General features: G+C 46.0%; 1 protein-coding gene and 1 pseudogene across 1 annotated transcript; one reads left to right on the top strand and one right to left on the bottom strand.

Moving 5' to 3' along the window:
- LOC141042931 (uncharacterized) overlaps positions 1-23,896 on the bottom strand; it is a 341,300-nt pseudogene that overhangs the window by 291,316 nt on the left and 26,088 nt on the right.
- LOC109740136 (uncharacterized) lies at positions 4,970-6,324 on the top strand. Its single transcript, XM_020299172.4, has one exon. It carries the CDS (start codon positions 4,999-5,001, stop codon positions 6,202-6,204), a length of 1,206 nt encoding a protein of 401 aa, XP_020154761.2. The 5' UTR covers positions 4,970-4,998; the 3' UTR covers positions 6,205-6,324.

Genomic DNA, 23,896 nt, shown 5'->3' with positions numbered 1-23,896 from the left:
TCTAGGCTACTCCGGGACTTTCCCGATTTTGCTGGAATGCTCCCGGTTTCCTCTGGAACATCTCTGAAACGTTTTTGCTATTTTCAAAAAATTTCCACTGCATTTCTCTCACGCTCCTAATACCTCACAGTACTCAACAATTCAATAATCAACAAGCATGTGACCCACAGGTCGGTAATACGCAGACATGACCTAGAACACCTTCCGATCAATAACCAGTTGCCGGATCTGGACACCCATATTGATTCCTACATATACACAAATATATTTATCGAGTGAAGCTTTCGTTTGCGTACACAATTCCCTACGCTTCGTGATACATAAAAAACTCGAGGTGAGACTTTTTTCGAGCGAACTTTTCGTTTGCTAACCACCAGGGAGCCGCACCATTGCCAGCCCCTATCCATCCAGCACCCAACATTAAGGTAGTTGTTCATGGCAAGGTGATAATGATGGAGGGGAAGACGCTGGCTCAACGAGCATGCACAAAGAGAATGTCAATTCACCACTAGAAGGGTTTAACATGCTCACATAGAGGCCTCAGAAGAAAAAATCTCAACCAAAGGCTGGTCATAGACCATGACAAAAGTGTAAATGGAGGGCACACACAACTACAAGTTGGCGAGAACAAAGGATCCTAACAGAGGCCAGACAGAGTGTTGTCGGAGGCTCACATGGCGAAAAGAGGAGATTACCGTGTTGCCGAGAAAGAACATCAACACGATGGGTAGCAGGAGGCACAATGATGAGAGGAGATGAAGACAATGCCACCAACATGAGAAATGGCGTGAATGCACCGCTACTGTCGTCGGGCAAGCCGTCATAGGATTTTCCCCATCACCACACCAATTGAGGAGGAGGAGATGCGGCACACCACCAGAGCGGGATGCGACGCCCGTGAGAGTCGTCGTGTCAATCGGCGGCCATCGATGAAGAATTTTGTGGTCTCCTCGCACCCTCCAAGCGCCTCCACCTCCAATTTCGGTCAACCTCGTGACTGCGCATGCGAGATACAGTGAAAGCAAGGTTTTATTCTGGAGCAGCAGACGTTGAAGAAAAGCCAATGTGGCGCAGGTTGGCCTTGTAACAGTCACACAAGTACTCCTTTCCAGGCCTCAACTTGATTGGACCTTGTCAGCTCTTGTCGTTCAGCTTCCTCTCTCCTCTCTCATCTTGTCTATCCGTAGACGACGTTAAAAAATAAACAGACTTAAAGAAAAGTAGGTTCGATCCTTGTGTTTTATTACATGAAGTAGAAGAAGAAAAGGTCGGGGGGGGTGGTCTTGGCACCCATGGGTTAATGGTGAAAGCGCTCAAGGAAATAGATGTGCCGCAGACGTTGATGCAGATGGATGTTGCTTGCTAGATGGGCACATGGGTTGAACCAACATCGTGAATCAGCTGGAGAGCCCATCCCAAGCTGACGTCATGCAAACGCAACTGTCAGAAGCTAGCACCTCCCGAGGGATTTGAGGGAGGGGAGAGCCATGTATGCGGGATCCGGCGTCCGCCTCATGAGGAACTGACGAACCAGTGAGGAAGCAGGCGAGCAGGGGCGCCACGGCTGCGTGGGAGGAGGCTAAGAAGCATGCTAGATGACACGAGGTGCGCGCGCGTGCATTGCAGAGCAAGGCGAGCGGCAATCGAAGGTGAAGGAGCATTCACAGGCTGTCGGGAGGCCGCACACACAACTGGAGAGGATAGGAGTAGGGTCATCGAACACGGGTGTTGGTCGAGCAGAGGATGCGAAGGAGCGGACGCGCGCGTGGATGGCGGAGTAGGGCCAGTGGCAAGCAGAGGTGAAGGATGGAGTACATGCCTACGGGAGACCATGCGCGCAGCTGGGGAGGAGAGTGGCAGAGGCCGTCGAACGTAGGTGTCGGCGGAGCAGAGGAAAATGGTAAGCAGCATCCGCCATTTTGATTGGATCTGAGGGGGAAGGAGATTCCCGTCATGCGCCGTCAGTAGAGGCCAGCCGGAGGGAGTCTCCGCACGCACTGGACAGGATGCCAGGTGTAGGAGGCCGCCACGGCGTGTCGTTGCGCTGGCCAAGATGCCAACGTGTCAGACCACATGGACACTCTCCACTGTGCCCGAGAGTCACCTTGCGCCGTCGCTAGGTCCCTGCCGGCGCTATCAGTCACGCAACTTCACGGGGCGGTGTCGTCTGGTGGAGGCGGAGCAGGGGTAGGCAGGAATTTTGGTGGCGTCGACTAGGGATGGCTTTTTTCTGCCCGAGTCGCCCGAACGGGAGCGACCCGGAGGCTCTCACTTCAAAAATGCAAGTGCCTCCTTGTGTACCTCCAAATGCAAATCCGAATTGTTAGACATATTTTCCATTCAAGATTTTGATCCCACTCCAACATCATACCTTCCTGTGAGTTTAACTCTAACATTCGGGTCCATCCGCTTCAATACAAGCAGGGACCAATCCAAGTTAGAAGAGATGCCTCGATCGCCAGAATCTCTTGCAACACGGGATTTCTCAGCAAATGGTTCTTCGAGGGCACAAAACCGAGAAGTGATGCCTGACCCTTACTCTTTCAACATCATACCTTCCCCTTTTCTGATTGTCGTCAATAATGTCGGCACTGTTACTGAAAAATGCCGCCTTATCCAAATAATGAACATTAACGAGTCTCGTTATCTAAAAATAATGACACGCAACTTAATGGATCAATGACAAGTCTAATGTATTATATGCATCATGAAATTATTAATGCATTATATCCAAAGCACATTACAACTAATGTATTCGACGAATCATGACATTAAATAGCACATACCCTAACCCTAACCATAACCCTAGTTCTGGTTACAAACCACAACCATAATGCCCACTACACATCATAAAACTCATACAACCCTACATTCCACCATTTTTGCAATGGATTTGAGAGAAATCACCAAAAGTAGGGTTTGCTCAAAAGTTAACAATGCCATTAAATAAGATGATTCTAACTAATAAAATCATGGAGGATGGGAGAGTTTACCTCGAGGGATAGAAAATGCCTCCTATTCACCGAACAAATGGCTCCAATTTAAGAGGAATTTTAGAGAAGTTTGGATGGGAGAGGGAAGAAGGCACTAGCTCGGGTATGAGAAAAGAAAATTGAATGAGACTGAATGGGTGGGTGGCTCACCAAAGGCCCACCAGCCACTTACCCATTGAGGTGTCTATTGCCGCTAGTCGTGTGGTAGGGTTAGAAGGCTACCGTCGTGGTCAATAACGTTGCTACTTCGCCATGTAGGTATGTTCAGGGGCGTGGACCAGGGTCTACCGCCATTGACTATGTCAATAACCCATATACCTTAACGCCGTTAAACTTTCGAACAAGGGTCAAATCATGCTAATATTTTGTCAGAGGGTCAAATATGGTGATTTTGGGCCAACCGGGCGAGGCGGTGGACATGGTTTTGGCCTATGGTGCAATTGTACTCTCTTCTGCTAGTATGTGCTTGCTAGAGTGCGGCGTTGCAAAGATCGAGCTCCATGGAGCTTGTTTAAAAAAATTAAAAATATATTAAAAGTTTGAAAAAATATTTTTTCATACAAATACATATGCATGTTCTTCAAATATGTTTAAAATTTCATCAACTAATTTGATTATTTGCATGCTACACAAAAAAGTCAAATATCTAGCCCAAATACAATAAAGAAAAAGCCCATTTTAGTGCCTGCATTTGTCTTTTTTGTGTACATCTCATATGAATACATGTTTATGAAATTTTATACATGTATACTACAAATATATGTCTACATTACTTTTTTCAGAATTTTTTAAGGTGTGGAAAAAGTTTTTTGCTGAAAAAAGGAAGATTTCTATGGAACTCGGCCTCTACTTGCACTTTTCGGTGCTTGCTATGTCTTCCGTGACTATCCTTTAAGAAAAGAAAAAAGTTTGCTGCTTTGTTTACCGTGTTGCTCTGTCCTATCGACCGCACGGATCACAAGGGGTGGAAAACACAACTGCCTTTGTCGTCTCCTTTTCCTCGTTTCATTCGCACAAGTTCAAGCTCTAGTCCTTTACAATGTGTGCAGCGACAAACAGTGCCTGGATGTGTTTCCGTTTCACTTGAAGCAATCCACATCCACACCCGGGCCGCCGTCATGATTTGAGCGTCATTGTGGGGACAGATTAAGCTCGGTCGGGCCACTGTGCTTTTCTCCATGTCCCTTTTTCTCAGGAGGCAGCTTGGAGGCATTTGGGCCTTGAGACAGGGGTGGGCAAAATTCAACGTGCTAAACTGCGTATGTCTCTGAACCAATTCTCAGCTCACACTGGCATTATTTAGTGCACCTGAATAGGCATCGAGTTAATTTCGCTCTCAGTCACTCCCACGCAAGACACCTGGCACAAGTTTCTCAAGAGTATCCCGGTGTAAAGCACGTTACAGCGGGATGCAAGCAATGTGAGAGAAATAGTCAGCACCGTGCCACCTACTAATGCAAAACATTGTCACCCAAATCTTCATGCTCAACTGGAATTCACCTACATTGTTGGCCGGTTCATTATCTGGTTGCCATGTTTCGGGTATGGTGTCTAGAGATTTAGTTACCGGTCAAACTAGTGACACCATTTGCAGCATTTGCACACAGTTGACATGGGGCACGGACCAGCTTATAGCTGGGCACAGTTGTCAACTCTGAGAGTGAAGGGGCACAGCGCAATGCAGGCAAACCAACCTACTCGCTCGCACCACATCTCTGTAATATACTCCTTGTAGTACTGATATACGATTAGTTGGAGAAATCCTTACTTGTATCCTCGCATTCGGCAGGTCTGGCTGCCTGTGTTTTTACTTCAGACGCAGAGATGCAGTACAACCTCTGGAGGTGAGTTGGCCGCCATTTTTACCGGAGCCGGCCTGCATCCTCTGAGTTGTAGGAACATCTTACCAGCATGTTAACAGGGTAAAAATGATACATAAACATGTGTTTAATAAACCAGCCGGTCACGGTTTTTTTCTTTCGATAAAGGATGTCTGGAAGTGAGTATGAATTTCATTTATCAATGCTTGCCTGCCTGCGTGCCTGCCGGTGCCGGGCCTGACCGCAGAGGCACAGACTCACAGCAGCGTGTGTTCCATTTCCTCCTCGACCTCGAGACACAACAAAACACAACAGAGCCAAGCCAGAAACAAGACAGAGCTCACACACACGCTTCCCTTCTCTTCTCTTCTCTCCTGTCTGCTCAGTTTGGTGGGTTCTGCTCACCAGTTTCCCCTCACAGTACAAAACCCCATTCCTTCCACCCATCATCCTCCATACATAGGTACACACAGCCGGCGTGCAATAGACAGCAAGCTTCTGCAAGAAACCATACCATGAGGAACATCATGGAGAGAAGCCCCCACGAGTCCTCATTCTCCTTCTCCCGGAGGCACTTCAAGTGGCCGGTTCTCGGCAAGAGCAGCAGCCATGGCGCCACTAGCACCGCCGTCGCCGAGGAAGGTTTCGTCAAGATCAGCTCGGATAAGCGGGCCAAGGAGGAGGAGGAGGAGGAGGCGTCCTTGGCTTTCTCCTTCCACTCGGAGGACTTCGTGTCTCCCCCGCCCAAGCCGCTCAAGCAGCACCGCAAGAATACTAGGCCAGGCCGCACGGCCGTGTCGCGCCTGCGCACGGCGCTGGCAGCGGCAATCTCCGGCCGGCACCGGCAGGTCGGCCTCGGCTCGCGGCTCACCGGCACGCTGTACGGGCACCGTCGCGGCCACGTCCACCTCGCGTTCCAGGTCGACCCGCGCGCGTGCCCGGCGCTGCTGCTGGAGCTGACCGCGCCCACGGCGTCGCTGGTTCGCGAGATGGCCTCGGGCCTCGTGCGCATCGCACTCGAGTGCGAGCGCTCCAAGGGCGCCTCCGCATTCCCCGGCACCACCGCGGGCGCCGGCGCGGGCAGGAAGCTGCTGGAGGAGACGGTGTGGCGCGCCTACTGCAACGGCAAGGGATGCGGGTACGCGGTGCGGCGCGAGTGCGGGGCCGCAGACTGGCGGGTGCTGCGCGCGCTGGAGCCCGTGTCCATGGGGGCCGGGGTCATACCGGCGTCCTGCGGTGGCGGCGAGGGAGACGTCATGTACATGCGCGCGCGGTTCGAGCGCGTGGTGGGCTCGCGCGACTCGGAGGCATTCTACATGATCAACCCGGACAGCAGCAGCAATGCCAACAGCGTCGGCCCCGAGCTTAGCGTCTACCTTCTTAGAGTTTGATCCCGCGTTTGCAGTTTGCTGGGAGTGTGTTGTGCGTGCTTTGAACTGTTTTTCTTCTCCGTTGTGTTTTATGTTGCCCTTTTTATGGCATCCTTAATAATGCATGTGGTGTTTATTAGAGCTACTACTAGTACATACTACTTCCATCCCGATTTATTAGTCCCCTCGTATTTAGGGCCATATTTTGATCATGATTTTAACTAATAAAATAGTATAAGCTATGCATAGTAAAAATAACATCATTGAAAATTATGTTCAAATGCAAATCCAAGGATATAATTTTTCGTGACATCCTTTAACATTTTGTTAGTCAAAGCTATGGTCAAAATTCGACACAAAATAAGAAGGGGGCCAATAAACCAGGACGGAGGTGGTATGAAAACCGGGAATCGAACATAAACATTCCTCGAAACGAACACAATATTTGTGCACGTATGCAGACACGGTTATGAGAACCTCAAACTTCTGCTCCTATTTTTGAAGTCCAAAACACTGAAAATATTAGCATATCAAATCTTCGATGAGTTAGTATTCAAATGCGACACTAGTTTAAATGTAAATATAATAATCCAACTAAGTTTTAAAATAAAATAGTTTAAGCTTGAATTCAACTCGCACATATATTTTCGTTGTCCCCTTTAAGCGCCCATATATGCTCAATCATATTTTTCTTAAGTTGCTCATGAGTTGCTCGATGCTCGTGCGGATTGCATTTTATTGTTTTCATTGTCCCCTTTAAGCGCCCATAGGTTTTTACTCTTTTCACTATGAGCATTGCACTAGTGTTTTATTTGGTTTTTTTATTAGTTTTCTTAGTTTTCTTGTGTCTAGAGGTGCTTTGGATCAACCTTGGACCAAAACGATGAAAGGGACCAAACACGCGTTCAATACAGAGGACAGAAAGACTAGACATGCATTTGGGAGGTCGAGAAAGTGTTTTTAAGTGCTCCAAATTTAATACCACCGGCGCGTCAGCGTCTTTCAAGTGATTCGAACGAGCCCAAGAACATCAAAATCTGAGTCTGTATGAAGAAATGACGATCAAAATATCAAAGGAGTCCAAAGCGTTCAACGATGTCTAGTATGACTGCGCAGTCGTACCGGTGATCGTATCATGTGAGATAGGCCCAAAAGTTGTCATACTGCGCAATCTGTATGAAGAAATGACGATCAAAATATCAAAGGAGTCCAAAGCGTTCGACGATGTCTAGTATGACTCCGTAGTCGTACCGGTGATCGTATCGTGTGAGATAGGCCCAAAAGTTGTCATTCTGGACGAGATTCTTCACCGATATCGTCCATGTTTGTTCGCACACGATCCCCTTAGCCAATAGGAAGGGTTTGGGAGAGGATTAGGCTCACCTTCACCGCTGGATCAAAGCAGGCAACTATCATCAACGGAGGAGGCTTTGGGAGAGGCATTATAAATACCTCTCCATACCCTAGCCACCACCATCATCTTCCATAAGCTGTCATCATCCAAGATCAATGTCCATTGCTGCTCCATCTCCACCACCATAGAAGAAGGGACAAGTCCAACCGAAGAACAGGAGGCTCCACCACCGCGCACACCGGCCTTTGGGCGGTGCCATCTCCACTGACGCCGCCCTCGCCATCACCACCACGCCGGCTGCCCTCGTCATCACCACCACGCAGGCGCCACCACCATCATCACCATCACCACGACACCGTCGTCTCCACCAACACTGCCATGCCTTCTCCCTTGACCGGCTCAATGCCGGCTTGTAACTTGACCCTCACTTTGATGTTTCCTGTTCCTATGTTTGAGTAGTTGTTATTAGTTCTCGGGGATATGGATGAACTCTTAATGCGATCAATAATCTTGTTGTTCATGTTCGAGTTAGTACCCTTCACGAATGTTGAGAGGAGGCCTCACTCGCATTACAGTCGTGATTCGTCATGGAGCCACGAGTGTCGTTGTAGAGGTTAGGAAGTTAGGGTAATTTGAGTGACACCATTATCTTCAATTCCGCGCCTTTGCAATTAATAGGGGAGTAACAGGTAAAACCACATCGACATGGAGAAACTACAATTGGTGGCCTATGTGGCATGAAGTATATGTGAGAGTAGAACATGTTATGTACGGGAACGCCCACTTATGTGCATGAAGAGTGGTTAGGAGGAGATATAAAGTGCATATTAGTAGTGATGATTTCTGAACCCTCGAGAATGCTTTATAGCTCATGCGCCGTCTCTACTAACTTAGTGTCTTTTAATTCGTGTTTTTACCTTCTAGTTTGTAGTTTAGATAAACACCTTTTTACTCTGTTTCCCTAGCAACTTATAGAGTAGACTATTTTCAAACTCTAGATTTGGTGCGTACGTAACTGCTAAGTGATAGCGTAGTTGTGGGTTTTTTTATGCCTTCCTTTTCACTCCATGTGGTTTCAACACTTATCACAAAAGTGCTACAACAGCCATGTGCACTTATAGGATATCAGATGCACAACCCCACGGTAGGCGCCAACTGTCGTGGTGTGAAATATGACAATGAGAAGGATATGAGAAAGGAGCTTGATCTAGCGAGACACAAATGAGTACGCATAGGAAAATATGCATGTTCAGGCCCCTCGGGGTAGAGGTAATACTCCAGGGAGTGTTTTTGTGTATGGTTTTAAGATTACAAGTATGAGAATAAGTGTGAGAGAGAGATCGTCCGTAGACTGGAACCCCGTGCAACTTTTATAGAGTGCGCTGCCTCGGATTTAAAGTCTGTCCGTAACTTACATTGTTAGTACTATAGTGAATAGTTGATCCATTACTAGTTTCTGACACTTGGATGTGAGATACTCCCTCCGGTCCTTTTTAGTCTGCATACAAGCTTTGTCTGAAGTCAAAGTATATCTACTTTGACCAAACATGTAGAAAAAAATATCAATATTCACAACCAAATCAATATGATTAGATTCATTATGAAATGTAGTTTCATAGTATATATGCTTGGTATTGTAGATGTTGATATTTTTTAATATAAATTTGGTCAAACATTGAAAAGTTTGACTTGACACAAATCTAATAGGCGGAGTAAAAGGACTGGAGGGAGTACTAGTAGTAGTGGCTAATTAAATAGGTCATTTATGGCGTAATGAAGCCCCAGACGTAACTCTACGATTATTGGTTCTGGTCATTTGGGTTGCTTTCATCTGAGTGAAGTGCGTCTAAGTGAGGATATGCCCATCTTAATCCGAGCTGAACGCCGGGAATAATCACTTAGGTAACATGTCCCGAGTGATTAAACCCCTACCATGCTGGGTGATATATTGGTACTTGATGAACATGGGCTTGTGCCACCATGGGCTTCTAATGGGTTTTTAGGTCATCGTGGGCCTACCGGTGGGAGATAACCTCGTCAACACCTCCTTCCTCCATCTACGCTGTCACCATGGAAAGAGTATTTTCAACTTGCAAGGCTAGGGTTTGTAACACTATTCACACTTTGTCAGAGGTTGAGATTGAGACCGGATCAATCATTCATCTTATTGCGGTAATTTGCAATATCATCGATATGGTTTTCCTCTATTTGATCTTCCACTACTACAGGATGCTTCTAACGCGACATATGAATCAGAGACCCTTCGACCAAAATGTGTGCGATGCATGAATCGCAAACGGAGTCATAATAAAATCTACACCAATAAAACGAACTGTGTGCGATGGCGGAGTCATCAAGGACGATTCAGATTAGAGTTGCGCGTGCGATACTTGGCACACAATTGATCCATATGAATTGTTTGCTATGAGCCAGAACAATAGAAACGGTCAGCCAGATCAAGGTATGTGTGACATATGGCATACAGTTCGCTTGGATGAACTGTTTGCGATTAGACAACACGACAGAAACGGCCAGCCATATCAAGGTGTGTGCGATAGAAGGCATACAGTTCACTTGGATGAACTGTTTGAGATGAGCCAAGAGAATAGAAACGGTTGAACTTAACAAGATTTGTGTGATACGCGACAAACAGGTCTGTAATCAAAAATATGTGCGGTGACCAATAATAACACAGACGATTGATGCTAATAAGCCATGTGTGTTGTGGGCAAACGCTTGCTGGTATACAATTGTCAGCGATCGATGAAATCATCATCGACGGGTTCCCTAGTTTAGTCCGTGTGTGATGTGATTTTCTTTGTCTACAGAACAATAACATATATACTTATAAGGACATGATTGCATAACCAAATTCATCATCCAATTACATAAGTGGCTAGTACAGACATGACATTTGCACACACCAAAGTAAACAATTACATGCATAATTAACTAGAATAAACAATCATCTAACCATCATCTACTTCTTCTTGTGACGCTTGCCGCCACTGCTCTGTTGGTGGGTCGATCCCTCATCGATTACAGAAAGGAGGCACTCCCTCATGTCAACGGTCTGTCTACGCATCTTGTAGCATGTGTACACGTTCATGGCCGCGAACTTGAGGTGAGATTCATCCAATCTCCGCACCTATGCACTGTGCCAAGCTGCAAGATTTTTCTTGCCATCTTCCTTCATGTTTTTGTAGTACGGTCGATGATGGCCTAGGCAAGGTCAATCAGGGAGTCCTTCTTCGTGCTGCCCCAGAACCTGTAGTGGCCACGGATTTCGACAAGCTTCGAGCAGGCCAAGCCCGAAACCTCGAGCACTTTTAAATCGTGGGCGGTGTCCACCATAGTGGACTTGTAGTTGGGGCTGTTGACAAACCTAGAGAAACACTCACAAGGCTTTATGGCCAGGCAGTAGTGGTAGGTGAGGACGTGATGACGCACAGACAACTGGGCGACGGCAACCCTCTGATCTTTCCCGGGACGACTGTCGGTGTACTGGAGGTCGATGTCGACCACTTTGTACTTGTCCTGGGCAAGCAACTCCTCCATGGTGTTGATGAAGTCCTCGACCACAGCCGGGTCAATGGTGTACACCACTGAGAGGTCCTTCTCCCTCACGTGAGTGTCCACATGATGCTCGCCGAACTCCATTGGAGCGCCGCTAGATATCCTCTTTGTATGTGTTGTCATGGGTGTGCTTGTTGTGTTGTGCGGCATGATCGAAAGGTTGAAGAGACTAAGGTTATAATGATCGTGGATTGTTCAGGGAATCGGTAACTGGTAGCTGCTCGGTCGGCTTGGGAGTAGTGATTAATCGGTGAATCAGCCTATTAACTGGATTAATCGATAGATTAAATAGGAATTACCAACATATATCTAGTTTTTGTGTATTATACCATACTCTCATGCTCTCAACTATGTAATATACCAAAATATGCTACTGTTTGGGCGAACCCTAGCTATTGAGGAGCGAGAGGAGTATGGAAGGGGTTACAGGGGAAAAAATTGGGCTTTGTTTGCCCACAAGTTAATGGGTCAGCAGTGATTAATCGGCCTATAACCGATTAATCGATCTAACGGGCCAAAAATCGGCCTGACAAGTTAACACGATGAATAGGTGCTATTCGATTCGGTTACCCTACGAGTAGCGATTAACTGACCCATTAACTGATTAATGGACGAATTCTTGAACAATGCCCGCGGGTATAAATGGGGAGGCCGGATGGCCTGGAATATCGGCACATTTTTGAAGCGCGCAACTCCATTGTGCAGCATGTAGCTGCATCATGGCGATGCACGCGGTGCAACCGCATGCATATGGGGCCCCAACGTGATCATGCACTAGTCCCAACCGCTGTGAGAGCGCGCACGGAGGGACCCAAGAGTAGAGCACGCGGAGGCACGCGAGTTGTCATGGTTTTGGCACGGCAAATGTCCTCGTGAAAGGACTTAGTTGTGAGGCCATGGCCACTACGTGATTGCTTGAACGGGGTTGATTGGAATCGAGAAACAAGGGTTTACCCAGGTTCGGCCCCTCACGTGGAGGTAAAGGCCTACTCCTGCTTGATTGATATTGATGATGATGATTTCGGTTACAAGGGTGTGACTTGGCTAACCTAGTACTAGAGAGCTTGTAACTTAGTCTTTCTTCCTCGATGGCTCACCTTTATATATAGGTTGAGGCCCTGGTCTTACAACAGAGTCCAGGTCGCATTGCCACACGTGTACTAATATGTTTCCTTCTTGTTTAAGCATATTCCTTAGGCGTCTTAGCAGAAATAGTACTCAAGGTCTTGGACCGTGAGTCAGCCCACCTGGTGACTTATCCTCTGGACTAGTCTTCTAGATAACCACAACCCACTTGTTGAGCCTTCTCTCTTGAGTCGCCCCAGAACGACCCGACCCTAAATGGGCGGGTCATATCGTGGGGTTATATCCCCAACATTAGCCCCCAGATCGACTTGATCGTTCATGTCAATCTTTAACCTGATGAATACGGTGGGTCATCTCCCTTTCTTTGACACGACATCATGGCTGGGTTATCCATTCCGGCTTAGGATAATTCACACTTGTTGTTTTTCCATGTCTTCGAATCATGACATCATTTTCCGGATTTCCAGGAGTTCTAGCATGACGTCATAACAGATCTTTGTGTATATCAGTCAAGCCCGAGAATCGAGGCATCCATTACTCAAAAAGTTACCACGACTTCTCTATTTTCGCGCCTGCCTCTTACCCTTCTCCCTTTTCCTTATAAATATACATGAGGGGGGGTCCTTTTTTCACTTTTACTTCTCCTTCCCCTCGCTTCTTCTTCCTTGCGCCCTAGCTCTCCCGCATCTGGAATGCCGCCGCGCCTGTTTGACCTCGCCGGCCACCTCATCCAGGACCGCGACGCCGCCTAGTCATCACCGGAGCTCGACCGAGCTTCTCCGCCTTTTTCTGCTGCAATCAGGTACACTAATACCACTCCTCCAGATCTACATTACCTCCTTTGTAGTTCGTCGTAGTTCGTCAGTGTTCATAAGCTTTTTACTGCCACTGCTATTTAGATCTAGATTCCAATGAACTCCTTATAAAAATATAGTGGTGCTGGTCATGGCACCATTTTTGCATCTAGGAACTTCGGGTCTTCTTTAGATTCTGCAAATAGATTAGATGTTACTTTCCAGCGGTCACCATAGGTTTAGCAAATATTTTTCCTTTTCGAACCATTTTGTAGATCCATAACCACAGATGCTTCCAATAGAAACTTGTTTGGTCAACACTTAGCCAAAAATCAGAGCCCTTAATTTAGGATGAGCTGCCTCATGTCTTGCCTGCTCATTATTGTATATCATAACTCGCCTGTCGTGGAAGTCATAGTGATTCCTCCATTAGACCAGCTTGTACTTTGGCGACTCATTAGCATGTTGATTCGCCCCCAGTTCATAGCCATTTTTTCTGAGCCCAGACTTATCGCGTAAACCGCTAGGTGTCTTGTCATCCATAAATGACCCGCCGTTTATATTTTGTTCGTAGTTATTTAATCTTTGGGCGACTCATCATGTCAAAAACTACGACTTGCAACTGGGCAAAGTCTCGAGTAACCAAACTGGTACTCGATAATCTTGTGACTCAAGGTCTTCTACCAGCTTAGAATGTTATTAGCTGGCGAGTACCAGAAGGAGAACCCCCCCCCCCAACCAAATTGGCGAGTCATCCAAAAGGATGGGATGCGACATGGTTCTATTGTAAGAACATCGCCCCTGCCGACGAAAACCCCCTGCCGGTTTACAGACTAAATCGTCTTAATACAACCATCCGGGTTGGGGCACTGATGAAGAACGTCAACAAATCGCCCCCATCTATTCCAAGATTAGGGCCTTGGAGGCAAATAACCTCACCAGAGTTGAGTTGACCCAGTGCTGGATCAGCTGGCGAGTTCAACCATTAAATCGCAGGATCGACTTAATGTGTAATTGTTCTGGCGAGTCAAACGATGTTCAACACGTCAGTCAAGTTGATTTGACCGAAAGTGAAGTTAACAAAGCCGTCAAGAAGCTACTGGGAGAGCCCCAGGAAAAATGCATCAAAACTGGGCTTGCTCCTTTTTGCCCTGCGCCTCTAGTAAGTATCTTTGCATTGTCTTTATTTATTCTGCGTTTTGAGTTGTTCATCATAACACCGATCTCTGTCTTATCAAAATCGCAGGCGACTAACGTATTCTGGAGGAGGAAAGAGTCACGCAAGTCTATGGCGGCCCCGGCCCCAAGAAGAAATAAGCCGTCTGTTGCAAATGAGCCGGTAGCTGGAGACGAGTCGTCGACGGCTGATAATGAGTCAGAGGTGGAACTTGACTCCCTCGACCATCTTTTTATTGAGCTTGCTGAAGCCTCTTATTCTCAGGATAACTCCGAAGCAATTCGAGTCGGCGATGTTGAGGTAATTGCAATTTCGTCTAGCCCGGAACCCTTATCTCCAAAGAAAATAAGACGAGTCGTCCGGAAAGTAAAATTTTCTCACCCAGGCGCTCATTTGGATCCAAAATTTCTTTTGAGAAATCACAAGAAGAGGGTACATCAAGACGCCAGGCCAGGAGCGGCTCTGGAGAACTGGTTGCCGGCTTATCTGACGCACCAGTCACCCGTAAGCGACGTACAAAGGTGCCTCATAGTCCAATTTCATCTCTTCCACAAGCCGGCCTTATTAGGCAACCTCTTAATCCATCTGATTCAAATTATCAGGAGTCTCCACCATCCTTTGGAGGTTCAACTGCTACTCAACTGCCGCCCTTGATCATCAACCAAGGGTAAGTGTTTTTAAATGAGTCATGCTTTACTATGATCGTTACATTGTATATTTGAATATACTCTTGTGATTGTAGGGCCAAGGCACCACGTATTGAGCAGAAAGACTACCCTTAGCTTTGTATGCATTCATCCAATAGTAATTTGTAGAACATTGCATAAGTATGATGGTTATCTTCAAACTGAGCTATCTAGTCATCCCCTTTACTTCATGGATTTCTTTATGTTTGCAATGTAGTCTTGAAAGATTTGCGACATACTTAACTATCACTTTATGATATGTTGAATTTCATACAACGGTGCTACTTGTTATTGGAATTATCACTACCTATGTGATCAAAGGTTTGTTCTATTCTAGCATTAACACTTCAAAAACTATTCTTTTTATCATCTACCTAGTCGAGGACGAGTAGGGATTAAGCTTGGGGATGTTGATACGTCTCCAACGTATATATAATTTTTGAAGTATTCATGCTATATTTATATCATTTATTTATGTTTTTGGCACAATATTTCTCTGGACTAACCTACTAATCTAGTGCCAAAGGTGAGTTCCTACTTCAATAGTTTTTGGAAATATAGGTCAAAAATTCTCGTTGCCGAAATGAGTCGATTTTTATTTTTTTATAGAATATATTGGATATTTGGGTGAAGGATTCAGCGTAAAGCGATGAACGAGGGCAACACACGGCCTTGGGGGGCGACCAGGCTCTTGGACATTTTGGGAGGCCGCGTGGAGTCTCCTTAAGGCGGTTGATACTCTTGTTTCGCAGCGAAAAAGCTAATTTATGGGGGAATCATGTTAAAAGTTCAGCCCAATCAGAGTTATGGATCTATGAATATTCAAGAAATGGTGCTCAGCATCAAAAATAGTTCTGAAAAATAGATAAAAAAAGAGAGAAAAGATCCAATCTCGGAGGGGCTCTTGCCCCTCCGATAGCCATGGTGTCCAAGGACCATGCAAAGGCCATGGAAGAAGAAGAAGAAGGAGGGGTGATCTCTCTCCCTCTCTCCCGGTGGCGCCGGAGTACCGACGTGGGAACCATCATCGAGTGATCGTCTTCATCAACATCATTGTGTTCACCGACATCTCCATCACCTTCCTCCCTCTCTATTCATTGGTCGACTCTCCCGCAACCCGTTGTAATCCCCTACTTGAACATGGTGTTTGATGCTATGAATTATTATCCAATGGTTTATGTCATCGTTATTCTGTCTGAGTAAATTATTTTTGTCCTATGGGACTAGTTGGTGAATTGCTAAGATTAGTTTGAGTTGCATGTGGTTATATTATTTTCATTTGGTGCCCATCATATAAGAGCGTGCGTGGATCACACTTTAGGGTTAGTTGCATGTTGACAGAACTATACATATGGCGGTGGGAGGAAATGAAACATTGCCTCTGTTGGGGATCGTTGCAGAAATTAAAATTTTCTATGCATCACCAAGATCAATCTATGGATTTTACTAGCAACGAGAGGGGAGGAGTGCATCTACATACCCTTGTAGAGCGCGAGCGGAAGCGTTCAAGAGAACGGGGTTGATGGAGTCGTACTCGTCGTGATCCAAATCACCGATGATCCAAGCGCCGAACGGATGGCACCTCCGCGTTCAACACACGTACGGAGCGGTGACGTCTCCCACGGCTTGATCCAGCAAGGAGGAGGAAGAGGTTGAGGAAGAAGGCTCCAATAGCAGAACGACGGCGTGGTGGTGGTGGAGTGACAGTTCTCCGGCAGGGCTTCGCCAAGCACACGCGGAGGAGGAGAGGTGTTGGGGAGGGGAGGGGCTGCGCCTTGGGAAAGGTGTGGCTGCCCTCCCACCCCTCCACTATATATAGGGGCAAGGGAGAGGGGGGCCGGCCCCCTTAGATCCCATCTGGTGGGAGGGGCGGCGGCCAGGGGGAGGTGGCTTGCCCCCCAAGCAAGGGGGGCGCCCCCCTTTAGGGTTCCCCCCAAACCCTAGGCGCATGGGCCCTAGGGGGGGGGTTGGCGCCCAGCCCACTTAGGGCTGGTTCCCTTCCACCTACAGCCCATAAGGCCCTCCGGGGCAGGTGGACCATCCCGGTGGACCCCCGGAACCCCTCCGGTGGTCCCGGTACAATACCGGTATACCCCCGAATATTTTCGGTGACCGTATGGTGACTTCCCATATATAAATCTTTACCTCCAGACCATTCCGGAACTCCTCGTGACATCCGGGATCTCATCCGGGACTCCGAACAACATTCGGTAATCACATACAAGCCTTCCTTATAACCCTAGCGTCATCGAACCTTAAGTGTGTAGACCCTACGGGTTCGGGAATCATGCAGACATGACCGAGACACCTCTCTAGCCAATAACCAACAGCGGGATCTGGATACCCATGTTGGCTCCCACATGTTCCACAATGATCTCATCGGATGAACCACGATGTCGAGGATTCAAGCAATCCCGTATACAATTCCCTTTGTCAATCGATACGTTACTTGCCGGAGATTCGATCGTCGGTATCCCAATACCTCGTTCAATCTCGTTACCGGCAAGTCACTTTACTCGTTCCGTAATGCATGATCCCGTGACTAAATACTTAGTCACATTGAGCTCATTATGATGATGCATTACCGAGTGGGCCCAGAGATACCTCTCCGTCATACGGAGTGACAAATCCCAGTCTCGATCCGAGCCAACCCAACAGACACTTTCGGAGATACCTGTAGTGCACCTTTATAGCCACCCAGTTACGTTGTGATGTTTGGTACACCCAAAGCATTCCTACGGTATCTGGGAGTTGCACGATCTCATGGTCTAAGGAAATGATACTTGACATTAGAAAAGCTTCAGCAAACGAACTACACGATCTAGTGCTATGCTTAGGATTGGGTCTTGTCCATCACATCATTCTCCTAATGATGTGATCTCGTTATCAATGACATCCAATGTCCATGGTCAGGAAACCGTAACCATCTATTGATCAACGAGCTAGTCAACTAGAGGCTCACTAGGGACATGTTATGGTCTATGTGTTCACACATGTATTACGATTTCCGGATAACACAATTATAGCATGAACAATAGACAATTATCATGAACAAGGAAATATAATAATAACCATTTTATTATTGCCTCTAGGGCATATTTCCAACAGCCTCACCATGCAAATTGATGCATATGGGGTTGAAGGGGGGCCAATATATCTTAATGCTATGGTTGGGTTTACCTTAATGAAATTATTTTTATTTTTCGATGCTTGCTAAGAGTTTCAATCATAAATATGTTGGAAATATGCCCCAGAGGCAATAATATTGTATTATTATATTTCCATTATTCATAATTAAGAGTTTATATTTCATGCTATAACTACTATGATCCTGGAATATACAATTCAGTGGAAAACACATATGCACGTGTGGAATGATAAACGGTCAAACAATAGGTTCCTGGTCCAGCCTCTAGGACTGGCTCAAGTGTTGTTGGTGATCAAGTTTTCCGGATCTTAGGATATCGTTAGGTTCCACGATAGTCCTAAAACAACTTTGAGGGTATGACGTTAGAAGAACGATCATATTGAATCGACCCAATCTTGTATGTTATACTTTGTGATCATATCGTCTGAAATCATATGTTATAACACAGAGTGTTAGCATGTGTACTTTAGTTCCTCAGGCCATGAGAGTGTCTCGGTTACTTCTTACTAGGCGGTGGACTTTGGGGTTGCTCAAACGTCATCCGTAACAAGGTGATCGTAACGACAACTTTCAGGTTCACCGGAAAGTTTGACAAGTGAACAAACAACTCGAGAGTGGGATTTTCTCCTACGACGATGGAGAGATATTCCTCGGGCCCTCTCGGTATGACTGCATACATTGTCGTATGGGTAACGGGAGCAACTGTATAGTGGGCATGGCAATGACTCAAGAGGATACCGATGCACACTGGGTTTTATAAAGTATCGCGGAGCAAAGGGAACGTCACATGATAACCAAAGGTTCACTCGAATATCATTCGTGTAATCATAGGGACCCATATGGATGTCCATGGTTCCGCTATTGGTCATTGAACGAAGGGGTTTCATTCATGTCATGTTTAACCGAACCTACGGGTCACAAGTTTAAGGTAATCAAGATCCGAGGAGAGTTAGTGGAATGGGAGTGATGAGAATATATTTGTGAAATAGTTTCATTAACATCGGAATAGTTCGAAGAGGTTCCGGAAGTGTTTCGGGGTCACCAGAAGGGTTTCGGTGGATATCGGGCAATACCGGGTATTACTGATTAATTATATATAGGTGGGAAATGTTTGTGGGGATGTTAAATTATATATATAATGCTTTGAAAATGTTTAAAGTATTTTATATATTAATTAAATATCAACGGGCCTTAATAGGCCAAGAAGGGGAAGGAGAGTTGGGCCATAAAGGCCCAAGTGAGGAGGCGCCCCCCTTTCCTAGTGTGTGTGTGTGTGGGGGGGGGGGGGCGAATCCAACTAGGAGGGAGAGTCCAACTCCCCCTCCCTAGGCCGGCGCACCAAGGGGAAACTTCCCCCCTTGTTGGCTGCCCTATCCTCCCCCCTAAACTTATATATACTAGATGTTTTGCACCCTTTTGAACTACAAGTTTTGGGTGCCTCTTCTAATTGATTTAGTTCTAGTTCTAGTTGGTCCTAGACTAATTAGAGATAGCCCTAGCCACCTCTAATCCTCTTAATTAGAAGCCCAGTGTGGTTCTAATATCCTCCCTCTAATTCTTCGACGATGATTAGCTCTGGATGGTGAAGCGTTGCCGGATCGTGAAGATTGTACGCTTGCAACCAAGTAGAGAGGCCATGCTTTCGGTCTTCTGTTCGAGGGATAATTCGAGGGTAGTTTGCAGGATCGTCATCATCATTCGAGAGACTTCGAGCATGATCTACACCGACTCTTCTTCTCCCGCTGCACTCCGGAGTTGGTAACGATCGTTGATCCCAACCCTTATGCATCTTCATATTGATCTTGATGATCGTAGGTGCGATTTTTTTTCTACTACATTTCCCAACAGTGGCATCATGAGCAGGTTAATGAGCAGATGCAGGTTGCGATCTAGATCACATCTGATATGTGAGGGTTGATGTTCTTGCTATGCTTCCCACAAGTGTTGCTTCGGTTCAGTTCATCGGCAGAAAGATGTAGTTTTGCTACAAGGTTATGACAATCGACTGTCTTGGGCTGTCGCCGATCTGCTAATAGTTCCTTGGGCTACATCATAGTCAGGAATAGTGAACCGTCGTGTACACAAGAGGGTGCCGAAGATGGATGATCTTCTAGGGGGTCACGCGTATTGACGAAGTTTAGTGTGGGGGACGAGACTTTTAATTAAGTCTCTCTTTCACACACACCAAAAATTAATCTAGCATCAAGAACATTGCCTTGTTGTGCTTGCGTAGGTAGCTAGTCTTAATCATTAAAACAGGTTAAGCGCATAACTAAAATTTTGCTAAAACCGATTAGAGGACGTCTAACTTGGTTTTGCAGGGTATGCATATGATGTGGTATAGCCTTCGTCAGATAATGAATTTATGTATGAGATGGTTATATGTTGTAATGTTAAGTGGCCTGTGCGTCACGACATGATGGCTAGAGCCACGAGATTGGCATCTTAATGTAAACATCGTAGAGATAGGTTACAGGTGATGGTGGCAAGACGTACACGGAGGACCCCGACGAGGAGAAGGTGTACCGGGCACGGGACGAGGAGCTATAATTTCGTAGCACAACAGAATTTCAGATTTTGTTTCCATGACAACGTTTTCTGAAATGGTTGCCATGACAACATTTTTTGAGATTGCTGCCACGATAATGTTTTTTGAAACAGTTGTCTCGGTAACGAAATATTGGCCGTCACGTCGCTTCAACTAAAGATTGAAGATGATCATGTAGGACTCCCTGTGCCCAAGGCTATACCATATCATGCTATTATGAATTGCCTGAAATGTTTATCCCTTTGTTGTTTGCACCCTTTGACTGCGCAGTAGTCAATTATTAGGGTGATCTCTCACTAAAATATCAAGTCAGAAGGTGCTCTTCCCAGTGTAGCAACCATCTATAACACTTAAAGACCCGGATGCATCATGTCCAGATGAGTACTGCTACCTCTTGAGCTTGCGTTGGTTTTTCCCTTGAAGAGGAAAGGGTGATGCAGCAAAGTAGAGTAAGTATTTCCCTCAGTTTTGAGAACCAAGGTATCAATCCAGTAGGAGACAATGCACAAGTCACCGAATACCTGCACAAACAAACTGCAACTTGCACCCAACGCGATAAAGGGGTTGTCAATCCCTTCATGGTTATTTGCAAAGTGAGATCTGATAGAGATGGATAAATGGTAAAGTAATATTTTTGGTTTATGGAACGGAAAGTAAAAGATTGCAAAGGAAGTAAATAGGAAACTAAAATTGTAGATCGGAAACTTATATGATGGAAAATAGACTCGAGGACCATAGGTTTCACTAGAGGCTTCTCTCAAGATATAGAATATTACAGTGGGTGAACAAATTACTGACGAGCAATTGATAGAAAAGCACAAAGTTATGACGATACCTAAGGCAATGATCATGAATATAGGCATCACGTCCGTATCAAGTAGACCGACTCCTTCCTGCATCTACTACTATTACTCCACACATCGACCGACTCCTACCTGCATCTAGAGTATTAAGTTCATAAGAACAGAGTAACGCTTTAAGTAAGATGACATGATGTAGCGGGATAAACTCAAGCAATATGATGAAAACCCCATCTTGTTATCCTCGATGGCAACAATACAATACATGTCGGTTCCCCTTTTGTCACTAGGATCGAGCACCACAAGATTGAACCCAAAGCTAAGCACTTCTCCCATTGTAAGAAAAAACAAATCTAGTTGGCCAAACCAAATCGATAGTTCGAAGAGACTTGCCAAGATATCAAATCATGCATATAAGAATTCAGAGAAGATTCAAATAATATTCATAGATAAGCTGATCATAAATCCACAATTCATCGGATCTCGGCAAACACATCGCAAAAAGGTATTACATCGAATAGATCTCCAAGAACAGCGAGGAGAACATGGTACTGAGAATCAAAGAGAGAGAAGAAGCCATCTAGCTACTAGCTATGGACCCGTAGGTCTGAGGTAAACTACTCACGCTTCATCGGAGAGGTGTAGGATCGAAAGTATGTCTAGAGGGGGGGTGATTAGACTACTTGACCAAATAAAAATCTAGCCTTTTTCTTAATTTTAAGTCTTGGCTGATTTTAACAACTTAGCATAAGTCAAGCAATCAACCTACACATGCAAGTCTAAGAGTATAGCAGCGGAATGTAAAACATTGCACATGAAGGTAAAGCGAGGAGTTTGGAGGGAGCAAACGCAATATAGACACGGAGATTTTTGGCGTGGTTCTGATTGGTGGTGCTATCGTACATCCACGTTGATGGAGACTTCAACCCACGAAGGGTAACGGTTGCGCGAGTCCACAGAGGGTTCCACCCATGAAGGGTCCATGAAGAAGCAACCTTGTCTATCCCAGCATGGCCATCGCCCATGAAGGACTTGCCTCACTAGGGTAGATCTTCACGAAGTAGGCGATCTCCTTGCCCGTACAAACTCATTGGTTCAACTCCACAATCTTGACGGAGGCTCCCAAGTGACACCTAACCAATCTAGGAGACACCACTCTCCAAAAGGTAATAGATGGTGTGTTGATAATGAACTCCTTGCTCTTGTGCTTCAAATGATAGTCTCCCCAACACTCAACTCTCTCTCACAGATTTGGATTTGGTGGAAAGATGATTTGAGTGGAAAGCAACTTGGGGAAGGCTAGAGATCAAGATTTATGTGGTTGGAATGGAATATCTTGACCTCAACACATGAGTAGGTGGTTCTCTCTCTAAAAATGTATGCTGGAAGTCTAGGCATGTTCTGATGGCTCTCCTCACGAATGAAGGAAGGGTGGAGGGGTATATATAGGCTCCACACAAAATCTAACCATTACACACAATTCACCAAACTCGGTGGGACTGAATCAGAAAACTCGGCCAGACCGATTTAGTTCAAAATGTGAACGTTAGGCTTTTCGGTGGGACCGACATGTCAACTCGGTGAGACCGATTTCATTAGGGTTAGGGAACAACGTAATCTCGGTGAGACCGATTACACAAACTCGGTAGGACCAACTTTGGTAATAAGCTAACCAGAGAGTTGGTCAGGCAAACTCGGTGGGACCGATTCGCTCATCTCGGTGAGACCGAAAGTTACGAAGGGGAAACAGAGAGTTTGCATTGCGAACTCGGTGGGACCGATCGCTCATCTCGTTTGGACCGAAACGTTACAAAGGGAAACCGAGAGTTTGCAATCCCATCTCGGTGAGACCGAAGTGACTAGCGTTAGTGGCAGTGGCTATGTCAAGTAAACTCGATGGCGCCGGATAGAATATCTCAGTGGGGCCGAGTTTGAATTTTGGTTTGGAACATATGTGGATATAAGAAAGTGGTTGAGGGTTTTTGGAGCATATCACTAAGCATTTTGAGCCAGCAAGCCATTAAGCAATACCTCATCCCCTTTTAATATTATTGGCTTTTCCTATGGACTCAATGTTATCTTGGATCACTAAAACTAAAATGTAGAGTCTTGAGCTTGAGCCAATTTGTGTCCATAGAATTTTGAGGGCTCCACAATTCTAATCCATGCCATGCCAATCATTGAACTTTCCTGAAATATTTATCTTGAAATAGCATTAGCTCAATGAGCTATATGTTTTTAATAATTACCAAAACCACCCAGGGATAGTTGCACTTTCAAGAGGCAATGGTGTTGATGTAGAAGCCCTCCGTGATCGAATCCCCCTCCGGCAGGACGCCGGAAAAGGCCCCTAGATGGGATCTCATGGGTACAGAAGGTTGCAGCGGTGGAAAAGTGTTTTCGTGGCTCTCCTTATTTGTTTTGGAATATTTGAGAATATATAGGCGAAAGAAATAGGTCAGTGGAGTCACGAGGGGCCCACAAGGGTGGGGGCGTGCCCTGCCCCCCTGGGCGCGCCCTCCGTCCTTGTGGTTGCCTCGTGGC

This window comes from Aegilops tauschii, chromosome 3, assembly GCF_002575655.3.
Source record: "Aegilops tauschii subsp. strangulata cultivar AL8/78 chromosome 3, Aet v6.0, whole genome shotgun sequence".
Taxonomy (NCBI): domain Eukaryota; kingdom Viridiplantae; phylum Streptophyta; class Magnoliopsida; order Poales; family Poaceae; genus Aegilops; species Aegilops tauschii.
This window is presented reverse-complemented; position numbering and strand designations above follow the sequence as displayed.